This window comes from Eucyclogobius newberryi, unplaced genomic scaffold (genome assembly GCF_026437365.1).
Source record: "Eucyclogobius newberryi isolate DKJ021-1_F unplaced genomic scaffold, fEucNew1.0.hap1 SCAF_14, whole genome shotgun sequence".
Lineage (NCBI taxonomy): Eukaryota > Metazoa > Chordata > Actinopteri > Gobiiformes > Gobiidae > Eucyclogobius > Eucyclogobius newberryi.
In genome coordinates this window covers 20,633,404-20,658,409 of record NW_027315768.1, presented here as the reverse complement: position 1 = coordinate 20,658,409, position 25,006 = coordinate 20,633,404, and the positions used below count along the sequence as shown (strand labels likewise).

Here is a 25,006-nt window from a genome sequence, read left to right as displayed (position 1 = left end):
GAGAAACGATCTCTTGATTTTTAGATATAATTTGAAACCTGGCGGTATCACATTTACTGCCCTCCCACTAAAATGTTTGAAATATTTGTGAAATATTTTTTCCAGGATCTGTAATCTGGGCAAGTCTATAGTACTATCTCTGCAGGATGCGCAGATAAATATAGTGTATGGGGCAGCGCACAAGGCGTGACTACATGACCGATCAGTGGCTAAAGAGAGGATGAAATAGGTCAAATATTGATTATCTTGTTGGCACTGCAGGAAGCAATCAATTGCGTGACTGAACATTGCTGTATGTTCAGGGGAAACTTCAAGCTCATGACTGTGTAACTGCTACAATTTTTAACGTGTCTGAAGTTCAACAGCTTAAACCTATACATTCAACAAAAAATAAATAATTATTCAGCAAACTGGAAGCATCTTCTCAAATTAGTATTTTATTGGACCCGAATCTGACAGAGTTTAGGCCAAGATAAAAACCATACCAGCTGGCATTATGTCATTGAGCGAGACCTTGGAGAACTCAGTATGAAGGCACTGTATTAGAGAAGTAATTTGCTTCAAAATCCATGACTGTAAAGTTTGTACGGTGACCTTTGGCTCAGAGTTCAGTGGCTGAAGTATTGACTTAAAAACAAGTGACGCTCAAGTGAACTGCCACCAGCAAGAGGACTTGTCAATTAAAGAAGTCATTCAACTTACAACTCCAATCATAAACTGTGCACTTTATTATACGGGAAAAGCCCATATGATACATGAAGTTGCAACACGGTCCAGATTATGACTATGAATATAATCCTATATGTTAGACTCAATTTTTGATTAGACTTCTGTGACATTGGACATTATACAATGTGTTTTGAATGGCTCTTGAACTGTTTCAACTGATGTCATAAACATACAATATTTTTTTTTAAGTGCTATTGAAAATAGTATAATTTAATTGACCAATGACATGCTCATAACAGTTCAGAATCAGGGCTAATTAGTGCCGACAGTAAATACTGGGGGGAGTGAGCCCAGAATACAAGGGCTGATGTCTAATGAAGTCGTGGTCATTGGCTTGAGGCTGTTGCTCATGTGATCGCTAACAGTTGCTTTAAGAGGAGCCGCACAGAACTCAGCTCTCTGATTGGTTAGTGTTGTGGTTGGTCCAAAGCTCATTGTTCTGATCACACCAAAGCTTCCATTCTCAGTAGCATTATTTAGAATTTGCACTAGCTTTTTTAAGCCCCAAATGAAATGTGTATGTGTATTACTCATTTACCAAATATGGTTGTGATAAAAGATAAATAAATCAAGTGCACACGATTACACATTTCACCCATCCGTCCCCAATTTGACCATTTTTTTGTCGTTTATAATTGAACTTCCTAGTTGGGTATGAGCGACAGATGTGACATAGAGGTAATTCCACAACTGTTACTTAGCAGCAATAATATAAACAATTGCCAAAATCCAAATAAATTACACAAAAGTTATAATTTGACAAATAATAATTCCTAATAACACCTTTATTTTGTCAAATGATTGTTTAAACTGTCAGAAGAATTTGTCAGTTGATTGATGACATTAGGTAGACATGGTTATTCTTAGTGATTTTTAGAACTCAGTAGTACTTCCTGTAATCTTCAACTTTTATTTTTCTTCCCAAACTGACACTTGACTAATGAAAAAAACTATGATAGATATTTATCAGCGGGAATATCCCACCAAACAAAGTAATCATTAGAAAAACATGAAAACAAGTCATATGCACAGCTGTTTAATTGTGTGCTGGAATACAGTGAAAATCCATTATGCATAGGACATGGTTGAATAAGTGCGGGGAACAGAGCAATCTGGTTATACATTCAAAATAGGAGAAAGTTCATAAAATTAGCCCGATCTAAGCCCTTAAAGTTTAATAATTCAAGGCTTTTTTGAACCCTGAGACCAATCTCCGTATCTTGAGCTAGACTTGGTCAGGATTACCTCAGCTTTAGGATTTTACTGTATGATGTTTACTTTATTGTGCATGTTTTGGGTTGATGTGGGTTGATCTGTGCAGAGGTGATTGTGGAAGTTACATAATGCACCTATAAAGACGTTGCATTCTTAAATCACTCATCTCAGGCTTAACAGTAGGCTATGAAGCATGAGTGAAACAGATTCCAGTCGATGTCTTAAATCATGTTATTTTCCTCAACCGGATGAAGTAGTCCGTACAAACTCACAGGGGATCCACAATCCGCAGAAGCCTTAGCAATCAAATAGAAGTATTCTAATGATTAATGACAAAACAGTCAGATGATATCCTCCTGGGTGCAATAATACATTACATTCCCGTACACAGATCAATGGAGAGGATGACATACAAGACCTCTGTAGGAGTGAACATGGTGAAGGCTATTCCACTACATACAGAAGGCTTCGGTGGAGAGACACTGTAAATTGAATTTGTGTGCGGTCGAATACAGACAATGACTCAAACTCAAACACATGTATCACATTTATTTATTTTTTATTATTTTATTTCTACAGGGAAAACCCAATGAGAAAAACTCTTTTCATGGGTACTCTGTTTAAAACTGAACACAGATTAAACAAACAAACAAATGCAGGATATCCAAATAAACGTGAATAAAACATTAAATAAAACAATACATAAAACAATACATAAAATTAACAAATACATAAAAACACACTTACACATAACAAGTTCACCGGCACTGCGGGTAGTTCTTAACCAGTGCTTTAAAATCATTAAAAGGCATAACATTAAATCTGTGTTTTGTTCCAAAGGGAGGGAGCAAAGTTGCTGAAGTCCTGAAGACATCAAGGGATGCTAAAAGTTGGTCATAAGAAAGGTGTGTACACACATGTCAACATTTATGATGGCCTCTCATCAAGCTTGAAGTTAATGTTCTTTCATGACAATGGGTTTTCTGTTATATGCAATATATATATATATATATATATATATATATATATATTATATTTTGTTTTTTATTGTTAATCACTAGGGCAATGGTCCTAATTTCAGATTTTTAATCAAGCTACTCTTTGTTCCAAGCTCAAGTCCAGACAAATGTTACCCTGGAAAGAGTCCCAGCGGGTCAAATGAACTTCACCTGTGCCTTTTTATTTTCAAACATGTTCTATCTTTAGTAAGGAACAAGTTATGATGTAATTAAATGCAAAAAAAACAAAAAAAAAAACGCTTACTAGTCTTGTTCCAACCTTTGCTCTTCTGAGAAAAGAGATCAGGGAGGACAATATCTTCCTATGTAATGGAAAACTTACACCCTCAGGGAGCAGGTAGTCACACGGTGGAAACAGTCGTCACGAGCAACACTAAATGCCTGTTTATCCATGAAGCAGCTGACCTGGGAATGCAAACACAACAATGCTTGTCACATCTAATACATTATATGATTTTGACCACTTCCATTAAAAGGGCAATTTCAGACAAATAAGATAAGATAAGATAAGATATTCCTTTAGCAAATTAATAATGCAACATGTATTAGCTGTTCAATGAGACAATTGTTCCACATTGATTTTTAAAACTATATCTATATCTATATCTATATCTATATCTATATCTATATATATCTATATATCTATATCTATATATATATATATATATATATATATATATATATATATATATATATATATATATATATATATATATATATATATATATATATATATATATATATATATATATATATATAACCCTGATTAACCATTTGTTTAAAAGCATAGTCTCTGTATTACTTTAACTGCACGGTCAGCAGCACACGACCTATTGATTCCATTGAATTAGTGATTTGTTGCAGTGCTTTTACACTGCTGCAGCCCTGCTTCAGCCTTGATAGATGACTTGACAGAAGCCTCCTCGCCAGCCAATCGCAGGTGAGTTTCAGCACCTGTGACAGGACAGCGCTCTAACGTACCAATCATTGGTTGGCATACTTTGGCACGAATGTTTCCCCCAACTTCGTAAACTGTATCACTGTGGCGTCAAAACAGACCATAGTCAAGTTAAACGAATAAAATGAACACGCGTGGGACAAAAGTCTGAGGCAGATCATACACATTTCCAGGCGCATCTCTGATATGACGGCGCAGAAACCACGTGTTTACGTAATGGAAAGCCAATCTTTCAACGTTAACCCCTCCTCCACCTTCCCATCCCCAACTAGAAGTCCGACGCTAAGAAGGAAATGTATTCAAATGTCTCCGTATGGGCGCACTAGACTTTTGAAAATGCAAGTAACGTAGTGCTGCTGACAGAGAGGGGGGAATCAGCAAGGACCGGAGGAATAGACCCCACGTAAAAAGAGAAGAAACGCACGGACACACACAGAGATATACGCCGAAGCTGGCTCTGGACAGAACGGCTGCAGCAGTGTGGAGACTATCAGAAATGAAAGCTGAGGTTGGTGTTATCTGACCTCACCGAAGCAGCTGGAGAAGACGAATTGGACTTGATCCGGGGCTATGTGCCGTTTTGCTGGGGCTCTTATTGCAGCAGTGTGCGCCTAGGGTGCATCCTCCCCTGGCTTTTGATGCTGTTCAGATCCACCCTCCTCTCTTTTCAGAGTGATGAACTAATAGGCAATGATTCTCTCTTCGGAAAGCTGCCGTGTTTTACTGTTTTCATGTTAGTTGTATTTGTTTACTGGCGACCTGTCTCCTCCCGGTGCGACACATGCAATTACCAGAGTATATTTTCTATCATCGACTAGTTGAGGAGCCACAATTGCCAAGTGTGACAGCTATTTTGCCACGTGAATGCAAACGCATAGGACTTGGACGTCTTTTCCATGATACAACTGGTAGCCTTGTCCGGGAGAACTGATCCAATTGTGTTATTATTATGCAACGGAAAGGATCTCATCTATATCTGGGTGTTTAAGCCACTGGATTGCTCTTCGCCCAAATCAATGTGGTTTCTTTGGAACATTTTCAGCAAAGGAACGCATATGCTGCAGTGTCTTTGTGGCAAGAGTCTTAAGAAAAACAAGAATCCAAGTGGTAAGCGCATCACTCTTCATGTCTATACTCCGTGCAGGCTACTTCTTTTGTTTTTGGTGCTATAGCTGCAATCTTATTTATGCAATGAGGATCATGCAGAGGCTCTGGGAGGGGAACAACTTATTCTGTGCTACTACAGCCGCTTAAGGCGAGTCCAGCTCTAGGGGGACACATCAAGCCCCCTTCACTCCTGCATTACCATGCTACCATGATCTCCTAACTTTTTAAATAGCTCCCACACAGTAGGCTACACTCGATGCCATAAGAGAGGTTCAATAATTGCTCCAGCCTGATTTTCCTTAACCAGATGAGTCCATCCTTAGGGTTACTGCAGCAATATCCCCCCTCCGCACCCCCACTTCTCGATCAAATGGGCTATATTTCGAGCGAGTATGCTTTTATGTCTCTCTGTGGTGCTGCAGCGCTATGTTCCGCACGCAGTTCTGGGGAAATCACGTTTTCTGCCAAGGCTTGAGTTCATTTTAGCGTGGACGCCGGGGCATACACAGAAGTGCAGTGCACGTAAAGCCAACACGCAAGCGTCGACGTGGTTTCAATGAATATGACTTTTCTGGCGTAAAAAGCAACTCTATGGTGATATGAACAGTCGCATTGGCTGATAACTGAGTAGTGAGCAACAGAAGCGCACAGTGTTATTTCAACAGGCGGCAGTATATGGAGCCGAGCCCAGGTGCACGGCGTGAGTATGGGCTACTTGTTACCTCATGTTGTGGCTTTGAAGATGATGTGCTCAGCAGCAGCAACAACACTTCCTCCACACTGCAGCTGCAGCAGTGGAATAGACCCGCGCTGGAGTGGGACTGTAGGCTGCTGACACTGCAGGAGCATAGACATGACACTGTCTACTGAAGAGACACATCTGAGTCAAAGAAGGCTAGTGTACGCACCAGGATCAGTAAGACACAAAGTGGTGTGTGGAAAAAATAAGTCAATAAATAAAAGGCTTTAGAGATACAAAGATCTCATTGGACGTTTTCACACTGGCTATACTTGTGCACAAGGCAAAACAGAACAGTACAGTCTGGGATATGAATCAATGCATTTAAAATGTCACAATAGTGAATAAATGCAACTAATCAACTTTAAGGTAAAGTCTGACTGTTTTTAAATCAACATGCAATGTCCTGCTGTTGCATTTATGTGACTGGACCCAACTTCAGTATTGCACCAGTTTAAACCTTTAGCACATAGTGATAGTGAAACTTTGCATTTGTTTTCTACATCTTAGGTACCTTAAGTTTATAAATCATAGTTAATTTGTTGTGTTCTGCATAGTCTTTTATTGAAATGTTCTACAAGGACAGCTCTGATGTTGTCGCCCTCAAAGGCAACTGTTGTTGTGATTTTGGGCGTTACAAAAATAAATTGAATTGAATTGAATGTAAACATGAAACATGCCATACAGTATGTACTATACATAATTTCATTGAGACACACTACACATGTGTTAACATTTCCTTGAGCAGATAGATAGGGGTCAAACCATAACTTCAACCTGAGCATGGCTGTCTTTCAGTAGCTGTGAGGCTTCTACCACTGGAGTTTCCTGGGCCCAGGCAGTTGAAATTCCTTATGTAATGCTTAAACTTTTGTATTTATAGCAATTACAAAAGAAGGCATGGAGAATGCCAGACTGTAAGATACATAGATACACAAGTATTGTTGCATAGTTAAGTAACTTTAACCTTCTGTTTGAAGTTTTACTAGTTTGCAATTTAAATGTGTAACGTAAAATTCTAATTTGCTTTGTAATTTATGAATGTTCATGGAAGTCTGTTTTTTTATTGCAACAATTATAAATTATTATCAATAATTAAATCTTCCAAATGCATAATCATGTGGTAAACAGTTTTTTGACAATGGTTCATTCTTTTGTCTTTGTTAACAATTCCTGTGACCAGAATTTAACACAAAATACACTTACCGAGCCACATAAAAAAAAACAAAAAAAAAACGTAGTGATGCCTACGTCCCCGTTGTTATATGGCTGTACATCAGAGAGTGGCTTACACAGTACTTTTTTACCAATACAAATTTACTTTGCAGGTCCATATATCACAATACACACTTGTTTTGAGTGTTGATTCAGCACAGTGGTAAAGAAGTGCTTTGGCTTTCACAATTCACAGTGTATCTCTAGATCATATTTCTAAAGATAAAGCAAGACTCAGCCAACAATGTTTAAAGTAATCTGATGTTTTAACACTCAAAAAAAGATGAGTAGATGTCTTTTCTCTGTAACTCAAAACACTTTCCGCTGCAGAATCATCTGAAACATAATATCAGAAAAAAACAGTCTGGCTTTTGAAAATGCTCTGTAAGTAATAACTTACTATAGTTTTAAGATTACATTTTTTACTTCATTGTTATTTATGAAACCATAACCCATGATGGAGGTTGAAGGACTATATTTTTAGAAAACCCTGCTGTTATTCTAATTGTAGGAGTTTTTGTTTGAGTCTTACCATCCCCTTTAATTACAGTGCTTTCTCTCATTACAGCAAATTAAACCAGTGGGGGCATGCAACACAATGAACTTCTTAACTGCATTGAAATGTTCAGCTGGTAAATGCATGGGTATTTTTTTATGGAATGCATTTGCTATTTTTCTCAATGTTGATTGAAAAAATAAAATAAAAAACACTCAGAAGTTCTATGTATTTATTTTCTTATCAACTTTTATTTAAAAGGGTAGGAGCCCATTGAGATCGTGACCTCTTTTTCATATTTTTTTCATATATATATCTTTTTTTAGCCAGGCTTTTCCACATGTTTAATTTTATTTTTTTTCACCTCGTGACCTCTTTTTCAAAGGTGACTTGGGACAAAGGGAACAATGATAGCATACAAATCATTAAAAAAAAATACATTTACACAATTAAGAGACATTTAAGAACAAATAAAAACATTAAAAATGTTACTAAGTTTACATTTATATATATATATATATATATATATATATATATATATATATAAACATTAAAATCACACAGACATGACAGGAATCACAAAACAGTTTTAGATCTAAAAGAAAATAATTTCAGTCATGCACAGCTAAACATAATTGTTTTAGCTTGGATTTGAACATTGTCAGAGTAGAAGCCTGTCTCACATCTTCGAGAAGACTGTTCCAGATTTTAGCTGCATAAAACTGAAGCACAGATTCCCCATGTTTAGTCCTGACTCTGGGCACCAGCAGGAGGCCGGTCCCTGAGGTCCTCAGAGTCCGAGATGGTTCATATGGCACTAACATGTTTGAGATTTACTTTGGTCCTAGGCCATGGAGAGACAAGCAAAGTTGATTTAAAGTCTGTTCTCTGAGCCACAGGAGCCAGTGCAGAGACCTGAGAACAGGACTAATGTGATGGTACTTCCTGGTTCTAGTTAGGACCGGAGCAGCAGCGTTCTAGATGTACTGCAGCTGTTTTACAGCTCGTTTGGAGAGGCCAGTGAGCAGGCCGTTACAGTAGTCTAATCTACTGGAGTCTCTCCAAGTCTCGCCTGAACACTTGATTTTGGCCAAGTTTTTTTAAATGGTAAAAAGCTGCTGATGTTATTCATTTGACGTTGCTGTTAAAATTAAAGTCTGAGTCCATTATTACCCCCAGATTTCTAACTTGATTTGAAGCTTTTAGAGCGAGACTCTGGAGGTGACCGCTAACACTTTTACTTTGTTTCTGTTGGCCAAAGACGATGATTTCAGTCTTGTCCGAGTTCAGCTGGAGAAAGTTGTTTTGCATCCACACACTGATCTGTTGAAAGCAGTGACAGAGTGAATCCACTGGTCCATATTCACCTGCCGACAGATAGATCAATTATGCAGAGTGCCATCTGCATAATTGTGATAGGACACAATTCCGCTGCGTATAAGCTGACCTAACAGCAGTATGTAGAGGTTGAACAGTAGGGGTCCCAGGATCTACTCATGGGGCACCCCACAGGTCAGGGGCATGTGGTCTGAGACACAGTTACCAATTTCAACAAAGTACTTCCTGTCTTCCAGATAGGACGATCACTGATCTGCACAACCAGGATCTATAGCACTGACATTTAGGATGTCATTCGGGCTTGAGAAGTGTAGTCGAATGGGACAAAGTGAGGGAAGATACTCCACACAGATCCACACTTCTCACTCCCAGAAGAAACAATAACAGACTGTGAGGGTGGTTTCAAGTACCTTGGAATACCACAGGCAAATGACAACCTTGAAGAGGTAACAAAGAAAGCGGCAACAGCCAAATACCTACAATGAGTAAGGCAAGTCCTAAGAAGCCTCATTGTCAAGAACAAGTCCTGGGCAATAAACAACTACGCCCTGCCAGGGATTAGATACCCTGTATATTAATAATAATAAGGTGGCAAAAGGAAGCCATGCTCCTCACTCATGCAGGGTTCCACCTAAAATCCATCATCCTGAGACTGTACACAAGCCGCAAGTAAGAAGGCTGTGATGAGTAGTGAGTGTGAGAGCCACTATCCAGGACGAAACGTCCACGATCCACAAGTACATCAAGGACAAGACCCCAACAGATGACGTGGTCAGTGAAGGTCTCAGGCAATAGGGAACAGAGGTTGAGGTGCTGGAGGAGGGTTAACCCTAGTGCACCACCGGAACATAACTGAAGTGGCTGATATCAAGAAATCGAACCAATGGCTAGAGCAGGCCGGACTGAAGGACAGCACAGAGGCAATTGTCATGGCCGCACAGGAACAGGCTATGAGCACCAGAGCAATAGAGGCCTAGCTCTACCACTCGAGACAAGACCCAAGGTGTAGGCTGTGCAAAGAGGCCCCTGAGACAGTCCAGTACATTACTGCAGGGTGTAAGATGCTGGCAGGGAAAACATACATGGAGCGCCATAACCAAGTGCCTGACATAGTGTACAGGAAAATCAGTGCAAAGTATGGACTGGAAACCTCATGGTCAACACCCCCAAAGGTGGTTGAAAACGACAGATACAGACTGACAGAATGGTAATGGCAAACAAATCCGACATTATGGTGGTGGATAAACAGAAGAGGAAAGCCGTTGTGGTTGACGTGGCAATACCAAGTGGTGGCAACATCAGGAAAAAGGAATATGAGAAACTGGAGAAATACCAGCAATTTTGATAACGATACTGCCTTGGATTTATACAGCGAAGACTCAAAGGAGTCTGTGTAATCTTTCACTCAATGGTAGAAGGTTTCAACAGTAGTCATCTGGACAGTCGAGATGTTTTGACTGCCATCAAACCCATAATCTTCTTATTGGGAGGCAAGAGCACTAATCGCTATGCCAACGTGCACCCCGCCATCCAGAAGTGATTTTCAATTTCGAGGTACTGGTCTGAGAAGTTGGAATTTATACTGCCTTGAGCATGATTTGTCCTTTTCTAAGGGAGGAGTTATACCCCAAAACTGCTCTTTTTTGTTTACCTGCTAGGCTTGTTATAGTTTGTTCTACCCTATTGATCCACCCAGTACCTTCAGATTGAAAATGACTTTCAGATGGCACTTGAAACATTTCAATTTCAAAAAGGTTCAAAATGTCCATTTTGAACATTTTCTAGCACAATACCCTTTGCACTTAACATTGCATTATTCATCCACTTCTAACATGGTGCTACTACCCTGGGGTGGACTAATGGAAGCAAAGCTACCAATCTGCGCCAACGGTCCCTTCATCAACCAATTACTGGCACGTATGCCACATTCATTTGTCTCAGACAAGGACACAGCAAGAGTATGCACTTGTTAAAGGTTGAATGGACGATTTTTTTGGCATAAATTTGAGTCTTATTTCCTCGTGGCGTGGACTGCCGATTATTCCTGCCGATTAGTCCTGCCACGTATCAATCATAAAACACACCTATCGCTCACCTGCAGCCGCGTGCGGCTCATCCCACATTTCCGCGTGTCTAAGCGCATTGATCTATCATAATATAGTTCCCTCAGTGTAAAATGAAGACGGAGAAAGACAGTTCGAGTTGACTCAGAAGTGGACTGAAATCTACGGGAGACGAGAGATGCGATGCGCTCCGTTGCGCTAATAAACAAACACACGTGTGTGTTGTATCAGTCCTCACGGGGGAGTGCGCATGCGCACTTCCGCCTGCGTTCTCAAATCGCCGAAAAATTGTCCATTGCCCCTTTAAAGCTTGGATCAAAATACCTCTAGTTTTATTGTCAAACACTTTAACCATTGTCAAGATACTTTACAATCCTGTGAAATAAAAAAACATGGTTTTGTAGAGAAAGCATTAAACCAGAACTAAAACATATTTTTACCTTCAAATGGGCCTGTTTTGGGAGATGTGGGGCTGTCACCTGTGATGCTTTGTATTCAGTCACCCAAAATTTAGTGTATTATCTTCATTAACAGACACAAATTAAGTAAAACAATTAGTATTTTGATTTTTATAAAGCGTTAATTCTCCAAACCTGTGCTCAGTGGACTAACCTATGTGACGCTCTTAACCAATGAATAAATACATAATTTATAAATCTTTGAATGATGTTTTGTGAAGTGAAGCAATTATGTGCAGCACACAAATGGGCAATCTGGTATATTTGCTGCAACACTGTTGAAAGACCAACAAAAAAGTGCTGTGAAAAGACAATTAGCTGATTGCTTCGTGATCAGTCTGATACATGTGGTGCGAAAGGTTCAGTGAGAAACATCGCATGCTCAATGAGACTATAGGCCTATTCAAAATCAGATTGTCGATCTATGGGCAGAGGATTCTTTAATACAAACCTGAGAATAAACAAGACATGATCACATTTTTGAGTTGAGTGTATGAACTGTGCTGTGTGGGGGAAATTGCAGATGTTAAAGGCCCTTTCTTGTATGTAGGCCCATTGTAAAGACAAATCAGACCACTGTACAATGTCTAACTTATTATAAAACACACCATGACGCTCAAACTTTGTCCCATGAAAAGTTGTTGCAGGGGCTTACAAACTCACCACTTTGAAGAATTGGGATGCTAGAAATACCTTGGGATAGTGAGGAATGTTGGAACCGCTGCTAACAATTTAAAATGTAGATTTGCCTTTTACTCACTGAAAACTATGGAACACGCCTGGACGAATGAGGGATTACACCGACATCATTGAAAATGGCACAAATCAGCCTACTCATCTCACTTACACAGATTATTACCAAAACAAGCCATGGTCTATATGTATGAACACTACAAACATGTTAAGGCGTTGACACTTTCTTGCAATCATTACACTGTCTCAGGACTTGTTAGTTATGTGTTGACAGTTGCATGAGCCACACACTTAAAGGCAACCATTTCTTAGGATAGATTTTCACAAAAATCTATTGCTTTTGCTTTCCTGAACCTTTGTGTTTGGAATAGGTGCTACTAATTCACCCTCGTATAATCAGTGTATGGCTGCACTTTTTTTGAATGGTGGCTGAGTGAAATTGAAAACCGCTGCTCTCTGAGATATGAAAGCACAGATGGGATCCACAATGGAGGAAAATAAAAAGTGAGTGTAAAAACAATAGGGTCGATTACAAGGGAATTTTTGTTGTTTTCAATACACATGTTGGTTCTACTTTAGTAAATATATGCACGTATTACTTACTTACTTATGGTTCTTTGAAAATATTGGCTAGCAGTATCATAGCACTAGTAGAAGTGCATGTAATTGTGATGGATGATATTAACACGAGCAACAGTATAATGTAAATTAAATTCTTCAGCTAAGAAAAGTAAAAGGTTCTTACAAAAGTATTAACTGGAAATACCTTTTAGCTCCATGTTGTTGACATTATTTGTAATTACTGTAAATCAACTATGTCGGACATAGCTACTATATTCTCCACGTCAGCATGATGTAGACAGGAGTAAGTGTATGCATGGATGCTGTATTAATTGTGGGGAAATACACTCAATATTTTCAGGGTTTTTCCCAGTTTGCCATTGTAAAAATAGTGTAATTATTGATAACCACACTGGCATCAATGAAGTATTATTCCTAGTGCTGCTTCATAATGTCTGATCTTTTACTCAAGTCCATTTACTTAATTTAAGACAGCTACAGCGGTTTAAGTTAAATATCCGCCATCCCCCACAGACATTTCCTGTTTGCATTAAAAGCTGACACAATTATAGTGGAGGTGTTCTTAAAAAGCACTCTTGGCTACAGCTGAATGAAACCACAGAGAGCTATAATTTTACACTTTTATTAGTGTTGGTATCATGGCATATGCTGTAAAAGTAGGTTTACCAAAGGCCCTGATGAGGAATTCAGATTATACTGATCATTTTGTCACTATAAGCAAGTGGTTCTCTACAGGTCTGGGCTTTACAGTAAGTGTAGAAACCCCAGTAATCTTATATGAACTTCCTTCCTTCCTTCCTTCTTTCTTTCCTTCACTGGGATATTTCATGGGTGACATATGAAAGTAGAGTGATTAAGTTCCTTCAATGAATTACCTTATATGATCGATCTCAACTGATTTTAATCTTCTTTCACTGGCTGCCCATTCACTTAAAGATCCATTCTAAACAGTTTTTATTTGTTGTAGGAATGGTGCTGCTCTACTGTACTTCTCTGAGCTTCTCCGTCCTTACAACCCTTTATGGTTTCTCAGATTGGCGGACCAGCTCCTCCCAAATGTGCCAAAGACCAGCGGTGGCAGCGCCAACACTTTAGAACAGACCTGGGCAAACTGCGGCCCGCGGGCCACATACGGCCCGTTTGTCTTTATAATCCAAACACGCCAAACATGCCAAGTAATATAAACATTTTTAAAATATATATTTTTGTTTTCTTTTTTAGGCCAGACCTTGGCATTTGTGGCCCCAGGGGCAAGATGTGGCCCCAGGGGCAAGATGTGGCCCCAGGGGCAAGATGTGGCCCTCGGCATGTTTTAATCCGGCCTTGTATCCTTAATAAAGATGACATGAAATGAATTAAATAATAGATTCAACAGCCTATATTTGACAGAAAAGTTATATTTTATTTGATATTGAATATATATATATATATATATATATATATATATATATATATATATATATTTTTTTTTTTTATTTACTAATTTATGTATTTATTTATTTATTTCACACCAATGATCGCGGGCCGGCCCTCCGCTACTTGCCTGGATTCGAATATGGCCCTCGCAGGAAAATAATTGCCCACCCCAGCTTTAGAAAAAGCTTCCTTTACACATTAGACTGGCCTCTTCTTTACCTGTAAAAACACACTTGTTTACTTTGGCCTTAGACACAGTTTGAGTAGTTGACACTTTAGACATTATAACTGATTCTGTTTCTTCTTCTTTTTTTTGTTATTTTAGTACTAAATAGTTTTATTTGTGTTTAACATTTTAGAACTTTGTTCAACCTGGTTGTTTTAAAGTGTGTTATAACAGTTGCTGTTTGCAGTATTTTTTGAGCCACTTGGTGCGTTACTGTAAATGACAGCGCCATGGGCACGCTGTTTAAACACAGCCTTATGCTGGAGTGAATGGACTGTGGCAGAGGAGAACCTCAGTGAGGCTGGCTAAACCCTTTTTCTTGTGCTGAAAGTACATTTCTATGATTTGATTATGATTGATTGTAGATATGATTTCATGAGTCACTCTTGGCCTGTAGCTCATTTATTATGGTTGTCCATCATCTGGCTCTTCCCCGCGGCCTCTGTAACCTGATCAGGATGTGCACAAGCTCAATTTAAAAACACATTACTTTATTGGCTTTGTCAAAACAAATAATGAATATGATATTGGCAAACCATGCTGTTTAGGGCTTACATTCAAGTGTACAATGAATCCTGTGGTGTAGAATTAGCCTCTGTTATGTAACCTGCTTAAAAATCACGATGTACAATATAGTAGACATAATTACCGACAGACATACTGTATGCTTATTAGTCACTTTTTACACAGGCTCACAAAGCAGCTTTGATTGTTTGTCTGTAAAAGACCTTTCAAGGAGAATATTATGCATTTTTATGAAACAGTCAAAACGCACATCAACCATGTAATTATTCAAACCACTTATTCTTTTAACTTCTACAGCCCTAACTCAAACCTGTGGTTGTTCCAGCCGCGTCTCCTCAGCCTACAGCGCTGTCTGTCTGTGCGAGTGTATACTGTGTAGATTTTGCTGCAGTGCAGCAGGCAGTATTGTGCTGCCGCTGCCTCTGTCTTCCCAGTGTTCTGCCATCTCTCTCCGTTTGCGCTCAGTTCAGTGTACATTATTTGTGAGAGCCAGAACTCTTTCAGGCAGTTTTGTTGTGAAAAATGGGGGAAGTGCTCCGGGCTCAGAGTTTCAATCTGGTTCTTCTCTCTCAGCTCAGAAGATTTGACTCTCATCCGTTATTGCACAGCTTTGACAACCTTTTATCATAACCTTTGGCAAGTTCTTATTTCTGGGTTGTTGTTAGTTGTTCACTTGCTGCAGTTGCATGCTGCCTCCCTCTCCCAGGGGCTGTGTCTGTGGATGACTGGGACAGCTCTGGTTTAGTGAGCAGTGACTCAGTAACCTGTGTGTGACTGAGCGCAGTACACAGACACACTACACCATCTTTAATGATGCCCAGGTCAATTCACTACATAGTAGCGTCTTGCTCATTATGAAATCTGAGTTTAGAAATGTGGGGGTTACAGGGGAAAACATATGGCCTCAGCCTGTTGCCATATGAAACAAACCATTGTAAAGTGACCGGTTGACACTCGCAAATCAAAGTCCCCTATTCCTGAATAACTTCTATCTGCAATTAAATAAATATAACATATAATACAACAGGAAAGACACAAGACATTTGATCTCAAATATGTTTTATAGTATCAACAAGTATTCCAACTAACTTTCTCACATGCTAACAGTAAGTGCATGTGTTACCAAACCCACTTTGAACACTTGACATTCAGCAGCTTCAGCTCCAGTGTGCAGCGAAGGTGTCCATGCTTCTGCACAGGATATCATAATCTCTATGTTGCTAGGCCCTTGATACAATCAGAAGCTGTCAGAGGAAACACAGCAGACTTGCTCATTATGGTCATGTGAAGTCTTGGGTGTTGCCCAAAGTTTAGCAGCTTTAAATGACATGCAGTACAATTTGGAGGATACATAGTAGAGTAAACCAGTATGGATGGAACAAGATTGGCTAAAATAGTTGAGAAACAAGTTCGTAAGGCATTAAAGACAGCTGATTCAAATGGTAAGTGTTGTTCTTCTCTATACTAACAAGACACATGTAAAACATTTGTATTTGGGTCTTGCCTATGCAGTCTTGCTCCTACACAAATGAAACTAATGACTGCATTGCAGATGATCAAAGCTGAAGGTCACTCTGTGGTCAGATGTAAACATGTGGCATGAACTAAATGTGTATGGAATCTATTTTCTACAACCTTTCTCATCAAATAAATTGAGGAAAACATAATCATCTGTGTGTAATGCTCCTGGACTCAAATTAGTGCAATTATTTATTGTTTAATGTACATACATTATGAAGTATTATTGAGGCCATGGACACTGTAACTTTCCTATGGGCACTCCCCAAACCAATACATGCACCGTAAAATCCTTATTAATAGTTATTTATTTGTTTATTTTGGTCAGGACAAGTCAGATCGTAGCCATGAGATAATTTAAATCTGTACTGCTTTCAAATACATTCTGTTTCAAATACACCATGAGGATAAGGACACAACGACAATGTGCAATCAGGCCCATCCCTGCTTAGCTTTCGAGATCTGAGCAGTTTGGGCATTGAGAAATTGGCTTGGACAATAAAGTGTACCTTAATCTGAAACTCCACTAACAGCTTGCAGAGACACATTCTAACATACACATACTGTATGCAGTTGTTATCGAATTGATCTGCCTGCAAAAAATTAAGAAGCAATAACCATGTGCTCTTTACGCCCACATAAATAAATCTATCCACTCTTTTATTTTTGCTATACAAGTGGTGAAAATAATTTTCTGCAACGCAGATTGAGCTAAAGGGGACAAAGTAACTGAAATGCTCTCCCCACCCTTCATTTTCACACTGCTAACTGTCTCGTAATTGCAAGCCAATAAAAATGTATTGAGTGGTTCTACCGTCTTACTCAAGTTTTCATATTATTGTTCAATTATATAATCTAATATTCTACTACGACCGAATTTGCAAAAATAAATGAAGTTGAAAATAACAAATCCAAAATTACAAAGTTTAAACCATGCAACCATGTAATAATTTCCTCTCTTATATCCAGTATGACTGACGTGATGAGTGTTTTATGGCCTCCTAAGTGCTGGAGATGACTGCACTGTTACTCCTGACCTAATTGTCTGACCTCTCATGTGCTATTCATCACTGAAATGTAACCCTTTAAGACAATCAATAAAAAGAACACTGAGAATCTCATGGGAGCACTGCTAATGTGTATACCAGTACTTGGACCAGAACATCTATACTGTTAAATGAAAAAGTCACATTGCATGTATTGTAAGTTATTCTCCAAACCAAACTGGGCAAAATATTCAGGTGTCTATATTTAGAAACAGAAAAGGGAGGGAGCTCGATGTCTAGTGTTCCCAGAGGAGTTGGAGGAGCTGTTTTTGGAGGTAAATGAGGGAAAGTGAAGGGGAACAGTTGGTCCTGTTGTGTGTGCTGCTCAGAGTTACTTTGTGACGATCAATGAAGGAAAAGTCAAATTGGATTTTGGCAGCTTGGAGGTCATAACCCTGGCATTGATACAGTTGCAGAAAAAAGGGTCACTTTTACCAATGGGTTTCTCAGGAGTAATTTGTCAAAGTAATCTGTCAAATATTGTCCATTATTTTGGAGGAACATTACAGTTACAGAATGAATGTCAATTGTCAAACCTGGGAAAAGAGAATCAAGAGAACCTGTAATAATATGGATCTATGGAGATCTATTTTTATTTTACTATTATTACTACTATCTATTATTGCCAGTGGTGGAGGAAGTATTCAATTGTGTTATTTCAGTAAAAGCACAGATAGAGGAGCAAAAAATTGCAATAGTAAAAGTGTCTGTTGAAGCATCAAATGTAGTTCCGATGTAGATTGTGAAAAATTGTGCTGATTTTTTATCAAAGGCAGTGCTTTAATCAATAATTTAGTTTATCATTATTAGTTATCTTTTCAGGTGGTCTGAAACCCTTAAAGTACTGTACTTTTTTGTCCAGTTAAAGTAGTGGAGTATACGGTACAGAGAGCTGCTCACGAATGTAAAATATACTTACAGGGGCTCCGTTTTGGCACACGAGATACGACTCCCTTTGGCGTATTTTGAGATCTTTTTTATTTGGAGGACTTACAACCATCCTTTTTTGTCTTTATTCAAGCTGTTCAATCAAGTTTTGTTACCCAAAAAAGAAAAAAATTGGATGGCAAATAAACAATTTATGATTAAATTAGCAAAAAACACATTTTCGGACAATATAAGACAGTATTCCACCATCTCCATGTTCTCCTACTTGTCCTACTTCCTACTTAAGGGCCCCAAAACGTTTTTTTTTTTTGTTACACCCCTTATCAAATCAAATTACCTAATTATTTTATTGGTTTCCCTCTAAACTTGAAAAAAGTTGCCATCTCCCAAACAGAAGATAGTTTAGTTACATGTCTTTTATTGTGATATAACATGGCCCCTATAATGTCACATAGTAGCTGAGATCAATGGCCATCCATACCCATAAATCAGTGCTTTGGATTTTGCTGGTGAACGGTATATCACTGTGTAATAGAGGCCACACAAATAGGCCTGGACACATTACCTTCCTCTATGTTTGTGATATACTGGACCATAAAAGTGTAATGATCCTTCACATGACATAAAAATAAACAGTTGGGTCATAGATGTCACGCCAGGCACACAGCATAACAGGATGTCAGTCATGTTGCATCTTGAGGACCATAAATAGCTTTGACAGACTCCGCCATATCAGTGACTTAGAAGGACGCTGTTATGGAAAATTAGGACGAGTAAAGATGCTTTTTTATTGTTTTAGAATAAATCATCAGTGACATCACACACACTTTTTGAAAGGCTAAAATAGAGGTTTGTTTAAAATTATTGAATTTATTTTTTAACATCCAAAATCCAAAATGTAACAGCCGTTGCCTCAAAGGACAACAGTGAAAAGCAGATTAAACAATGTTTATTGGAAATTAGCAAATGGAAAGTGTCCCAGTATCCCCTGTCCTTAGACCCTACGAAACCCTGTGGGAAAAGGAAGAAACCTTAGTGAAGGAGAGGTCCTACTCCCATGGAAGGACAGGCTGTGCTTCCATTTGCAGATTGTGACTGTGGAATCAGGGCCACTCAGGTGAGAGGGTTTTGTCTAGTGAGACAGTTCATCCAGGCAGATGAAGAGCAGTTCATCTAGAGTAGAGAGCCAGTCCTCCAGGCACTTGTGGAACGGAAGAAGGGAAAAAATGTCAACAGGAATGTTCATAACTATAATTTTAAATTCAACCTTTTCTTGGTGGTTACTATTGTGGTTTCTTGTCAAGTGTTATTAGTTGTTGGTGTACAAAATCAACCTATTGAAAACCTTTTGACTTTTGTTGGCTACAGCATATATCTATGCACAAGTATATAGAGTATACAGTATATACAGTACTTACATGATTTAAATAGCCTGGGTCTTCGGCACCACACCAGACTCAAGCTGTTTAATTGTCTATCTGATCAATTTCGCTCCACAAAAGTGGTAATTGCTCCCACAGAGAAGTTGGGCCAAGGATTGTTTGACCACTGAAGGGCTTCCTATTGGCTTAGTCATAATAAAAAAAAAGCGGTCAAACTATTCATAAACAAGCCTAAAATAGAGGCCCACAATAAGTATAAAGCCTTACCACCATTAAAATGGCTTTGATAAATAATAATATTTCTGACAAGATTTGAGTTATTGAGTTATTATTTTACTATATAAAGTTGGCTAAAGTTGATTAAAATGGCATATTATTGTTCATATTTAAAAACATCATCAATAGTTAATTATTTCATTTATATTAAAACAAAACCACCAGGGAACATTGTACAAATAGTAGAACATTTGAAATGTTGGTTCGCTAAAGGTTCTGGAAGCATTACATTTGGTTGGTTACAAACTAAACAAACTTTATTTGAAGATTTGGGTGAACGTTTCAGGAACGTTTTGTGAACAACACTCTTGGATCTAAAGTAGTGTCAACATGTAGCTGATCCTTGAATGGTCCTGGAACAGTTGGTTGTAACCTAACAGTCAAAGACCAATAGGGAATGTTTTGGCTAGTTACAAAGACAAATGTTCCCTGTTACTGTGGAGGCTTGTTTTAATTGTTTATGTCGGTGAGGTGATGGTGTGTTTCAGTAATACTAGTTTCTACAAGTTCATCTCAAACCCCGTAAACATGTGCACACAGCTCTGCAGCTGCACTGAGGTGTGGCTCTATATGACACACAGACCGTGGTACACAAAGCTGCGTGTCCTTGTCACTTACTCTTACCATTCCTCACCATCACCGCTACTGCCAACAACTCACATCAATGGCACAATCAAAGGACCAGTGCGAATCGGTAAATCTGTCTGGGATTAGACGCATGCTCGAGGTGTGCATGTGTGTGTGTGTGTGTGTGTGTGTGTGTGTTCAAGTGTGAAACTATGGGAACATTTTTGTAGTGTTAAACTGGAAAAACTAAAATTTGTTGAGCTGTTCTAAAAGTGATTTGGAAAAAAATCTATCTAGAGCCCCTAGTGCCATCTAATTTATTCACTGTTAACATTTTACACTTTTCCAAACAGTAACATTGATGTAACTCTAGAATGTCAGTTAGTGTGGATTGTGAAATGATTAGATTTGTTTATTGATCGACCTATATTAAGCTATACACTCATAACAACAAAGTCAAATAAACCTTTTATTTTACATTTTCTTAGTCTGCAATTTGTCCCCCAGTTGTGATGTATCAAAATGTACTACTCAGCTTTCACTACCTGTGCTCATTTTGTCCCCGAGTTGACATATTTTACATTTTCCCGCACGGATCTATACGTTTTTGCCCACCCAATGTCTTCCCGCTTCACTGTCATAGCCCGCTTTGTCGACGCAATCTAAAGTTGCTGGAGACACTAGAAGAGCTTTTCTTGCTGCTGTGGTGGAGTTAGAGGACAACGTTAGGGCATCAGGTGTCTTTTCGACCAGACTTTGGCATGCAAAAGTCTCTGTCTAAAAGTATCAGATTTTACTGACGGGTAATTTTGGAGCAGGTCTAGGGAGCCAGCGTTGCCCTTGCAGGGAAAAGTGATACAGGAGAAAGAGAGAAACAAGGAAACGAATGCGCCACAGAGCGATATGGCTCAGATAAGGAGCCCACCATGGAGGCTGCACAAGGATTAAATGGATGGCTTAAGATCGGCAGCAAAACACCTCAAGGTAGCACTCAAGGATTGTTAGATTAAACATGAAGGCTTCAAGGTGCACTATGTAACTTTTCTAGTGGAGGGTCCACCACCTGCTTGCCTCCATGGAGATGTTGTTGCGTCCTCTGGATTGTTATGCAGTTTGACATTCACAGACAAGAGCAGGTCAAGTTACAGGTCATATCTGTGCAGAGGTGGACCCGCTCACAGTAAGAAGGCATGTTTTTCATGGTATTTTGGAGCAATAAAAACACAAGGTAGTTGTTACTTCTTTTTTTTTTAGCAACATCAGGAAATAACTTTTAAAACAGGCCAAATGAGAACAATCTAATACAAACCAGAAGGAAATAATTTGGTCAGTTACATCCCTGATTTAAATTTGATACGTTTTGGACATGCAGGGATATTTCCTCAGCTGGAGCACCTCTGTAGCCAAATCAGAATGTGAACAAATCCACTGGTCGTTGGTAGTTCTTTTGTCTCATACTGCCTGGAGAATGGCCTGCTTGAGTTGGAGAAAGCACATTATCAAGCCTGTTGGGGCACAATTAAAAAAAAATCTCTCCATAGCCCGACTTGGAGCCTTCTCCGAAATAAATGGAAGTTGTTTGTTTTTTTAGGTGAAAGCAAGCCATTTTTTCTCTAAAGAAACCTTAACTTCCCCTGACCTGAATGCAGCCAATATCTGGTCAGCCTGGTCAGCCACCGTTCTCCTTGCCGATCACAAGTTCTCCATCAACTGGCTCTTTATTGGCATCCAGTACTATCCACATGGACTATAGTTGAATAGCTTCATCTGCTTGGATGTGCTTGACTGATACTGTGCGTGAATTTCAGTACCAACTGAGGAATTAATCAAAACAAGTCTGTCCCTGCGGGAGCCATAACCGGACGTCTAACATACATAACTTCAATGCCAATCTTTGGAGCTATTCAAGCAAAACAAGACAAGCTATTCAAGCAAAACAACACCAGGAAAAACAATAGAATGCACCTTTGATATTTACACTATTTTTATAGAGTGTCAATAGATGATATTTAAGTCAAGAAAGACTTGATGCTTTGAAATGGGCTGGTTTTCAGAAAAAATAAAAATAAAATCCAATAAGAGGTGATGCCTGTGGAGCGACCAATACAGTCAGATCAATTATTCAGACTGATCAGACAGAACAAGCCCTAACAAACTACAAAGCGGATTATGCAGCCTTGATTCCAACAAAGGCTGAGTTCATTAAAGCAAGCAATTACTAAATTACTTACTCCTTTGCCTACATTTTCTAAAATAAAATCCAGACCCCAGTTACTAGAGATTTTACCATGATCAGATATTATCTGCACTCCAGTTTATATCTGACTTTTATTCAAAGTATTTTTAAAAAATATTATACAATGGTTAGATTTAAAGGTGATTATTTAAATGCGGATTATTTAAATGCCATACTGTGTAACAACATCTCCACAGCAGGTGGCGGATCCTCCATCAGAAAAGTTACATAATACACCTTAAAGTACATTTGTATATAGTTGTATAGTTATATTTGTGTATAAACTGGATTTTTGTTTGCATATTTTTATTCTTCTGCTGTTCTTGTACTTTGCATTGCAACATTACAATTTCACCATTAAGTTTACCTTTCTTATCCAACAATCACAGAATGTTTCTGTGTCAGGCGGGGGTGCAAAGTAACAAAGTACAAAAGTAAAAAGTAAGTCACAGTAATTTTTACAGTGGACACTTTACTATGTCCACTGCTTTACTGTAGCAGGTATCTGCACTTTCTACTCCATTATAACTTTAACGGGACTGAAAAGTATAAAGTATTTTTCATTTGGTTTGAGGGGTTATGTTTCATGATGCTCTGCATAAAAGGCAAACAAGCAAGAGAAAACAAAAATATATACATACAATTCACCATAACAATTAAGACATTGATTCAAACTGCTAATGTTGATCAAAATTTTGCACAATACTATCAAAATCACCACATTTAATGCTTGAAGAGTTTAGTACTTCAAAATGTTATTTTTTGTTATGTTATGTAGTTTTTGCTCCTGTATCTATACTTTAACTTAAGTAACACATTTGACTACTTCTTCCTACACTGAACCCAAGATTGCAACCATCCATAACCACTCACTGTCAAGTATGAACCTTATAACTCATGTTACATGCCGCTTGTATTAGTTGGGAAAACAAGCAAAAATGCATATTAAATACAGCTATCTCCATCGTTTCTGCAGCAATTGCCACCAACTGAGAGATTAGGACAACATAATCAAAAGATGTATTTATTGTACACCCCTCTTCAAGTTATGAATTATGTAAAAGCTGTAACAGGGAAACACAATGTTATTCAGCCATATCTTTACCATTGCTCACATGTGCCTTGGAATGTTATCACAATGATGATAAATAATAACTTAATCACTAGAAAAGTGCAAGAAACATCTCATGACCAAAAGAAAAAGAGCATGTGGTGTACTGTTTACAGCCAATAGAGTATCTGCCGTGAATGTGAGCCGGCAGGGACGTACATTTACAGTTCCTCTACTTATATTTTTCAGTTTGATCCATAATCTAAAGTAGCTGGTCCCAGGGGCAATGGCAAGAAGGCACAATGACATCAGATAACACCACATGCTTAATTTAAAGCTATAAATGATGACCTGCCACTTCAATCTGTGCCCTTGATGTTATTTAGACTTGAAATGGCTTTTTATACCAAAGATGTGGGTGCATTAACAATTCAGCAGGGCATAAAACAATACAGTGAAATATTAATAATAGAATTGCTGCATCTCAGAAAAGGGTAATTTATTGATGGAAATTGGGAAGCGTTCTGTCCAAAATGTGTCGAAAAATGCTGAAGTTTTCTTGCAAGTCTTGCCCTTGTCCAAGTGGGCACAAATATTCCTCTCTAAGTTGTGTATGATAAAGGTATCTATGCTGTTTACAGTACTGCCCTGTGGAGATGTGACCCCTGTTTGTGGAGCGGTTAAGGCTATTTCACAGCTCCGTTTGTTTTCACATGCTGAGGGCGCCCATACATCGGCTGAATCGGCTCAAATAGCATGAAGACTTTATTTTATTTAGAAATGTGTCATATAAACTTCTCCATCTGTCTCTAGTAATTCTCAAATTGAGGTTTTCAGAATACTAAGCTTTGTGTTTTCCCAAGCTGGACGATTATAAAAACAAATATTTTAGCAAAAGCATCCAAAATATTGTCAAACCCATCTGCAAATTACTGCTCGCTGAACATATTAGTGTGATTTTTATGTCATCTTTGGTAAACAGAAACATAACACTTTTCCCATGCATAACAAACCCTCATTTTGGGGTGTGGGAGTCAAATAGATATATCACTTACATACCATAGCTGAAGTAATCAAAAAGTTTAAAGTTGGCACATCACATTGCTTATTTCCAAACCGACAACAGTAGCATTTACATATTTTACCCCTTGTAAACCTATGCTAAAGATCTTTCAGCTCCAAAAAATCAATTCATCGTCAGAAAAAAAACGCAACTTAAAAATAGTGCTTTGTTACCTTTTAATTGCATGATTCCAACGTGGG

General features: G+C 38.5%; 1 protein-coding gene across 2 annotated transcripts in view; it reads left to right on the top strand.

Moving 5' to 3' along the window:
- Positions 1-4,841: 4,841 nt before the first annotated feature.
- Positions 4,842-25,006, top strand: part of fgf14 (fibroblast growth factor 14) — an 87,997-nt gene continuing 67,832 nt past the window's right edge. The window contains exon 1 of one of the 2 annotated variants that reach the window (XM_072444875.1): positions 4,842-5,028. In XM_072444875.1, coding sequence (XP_072300976.1) covers positions 4,938-5,028 — 91 coding nt within the window. In that variant the 5' untranslated portion in view covers positions 4,842-4,937. Of the gene's footprint in view, positions 5,029-16,114; positions 16,222-25,006 lie in introns of those variants that run through there. The other variant, XM_072444877.1, reaches the window with a different exon arrangement.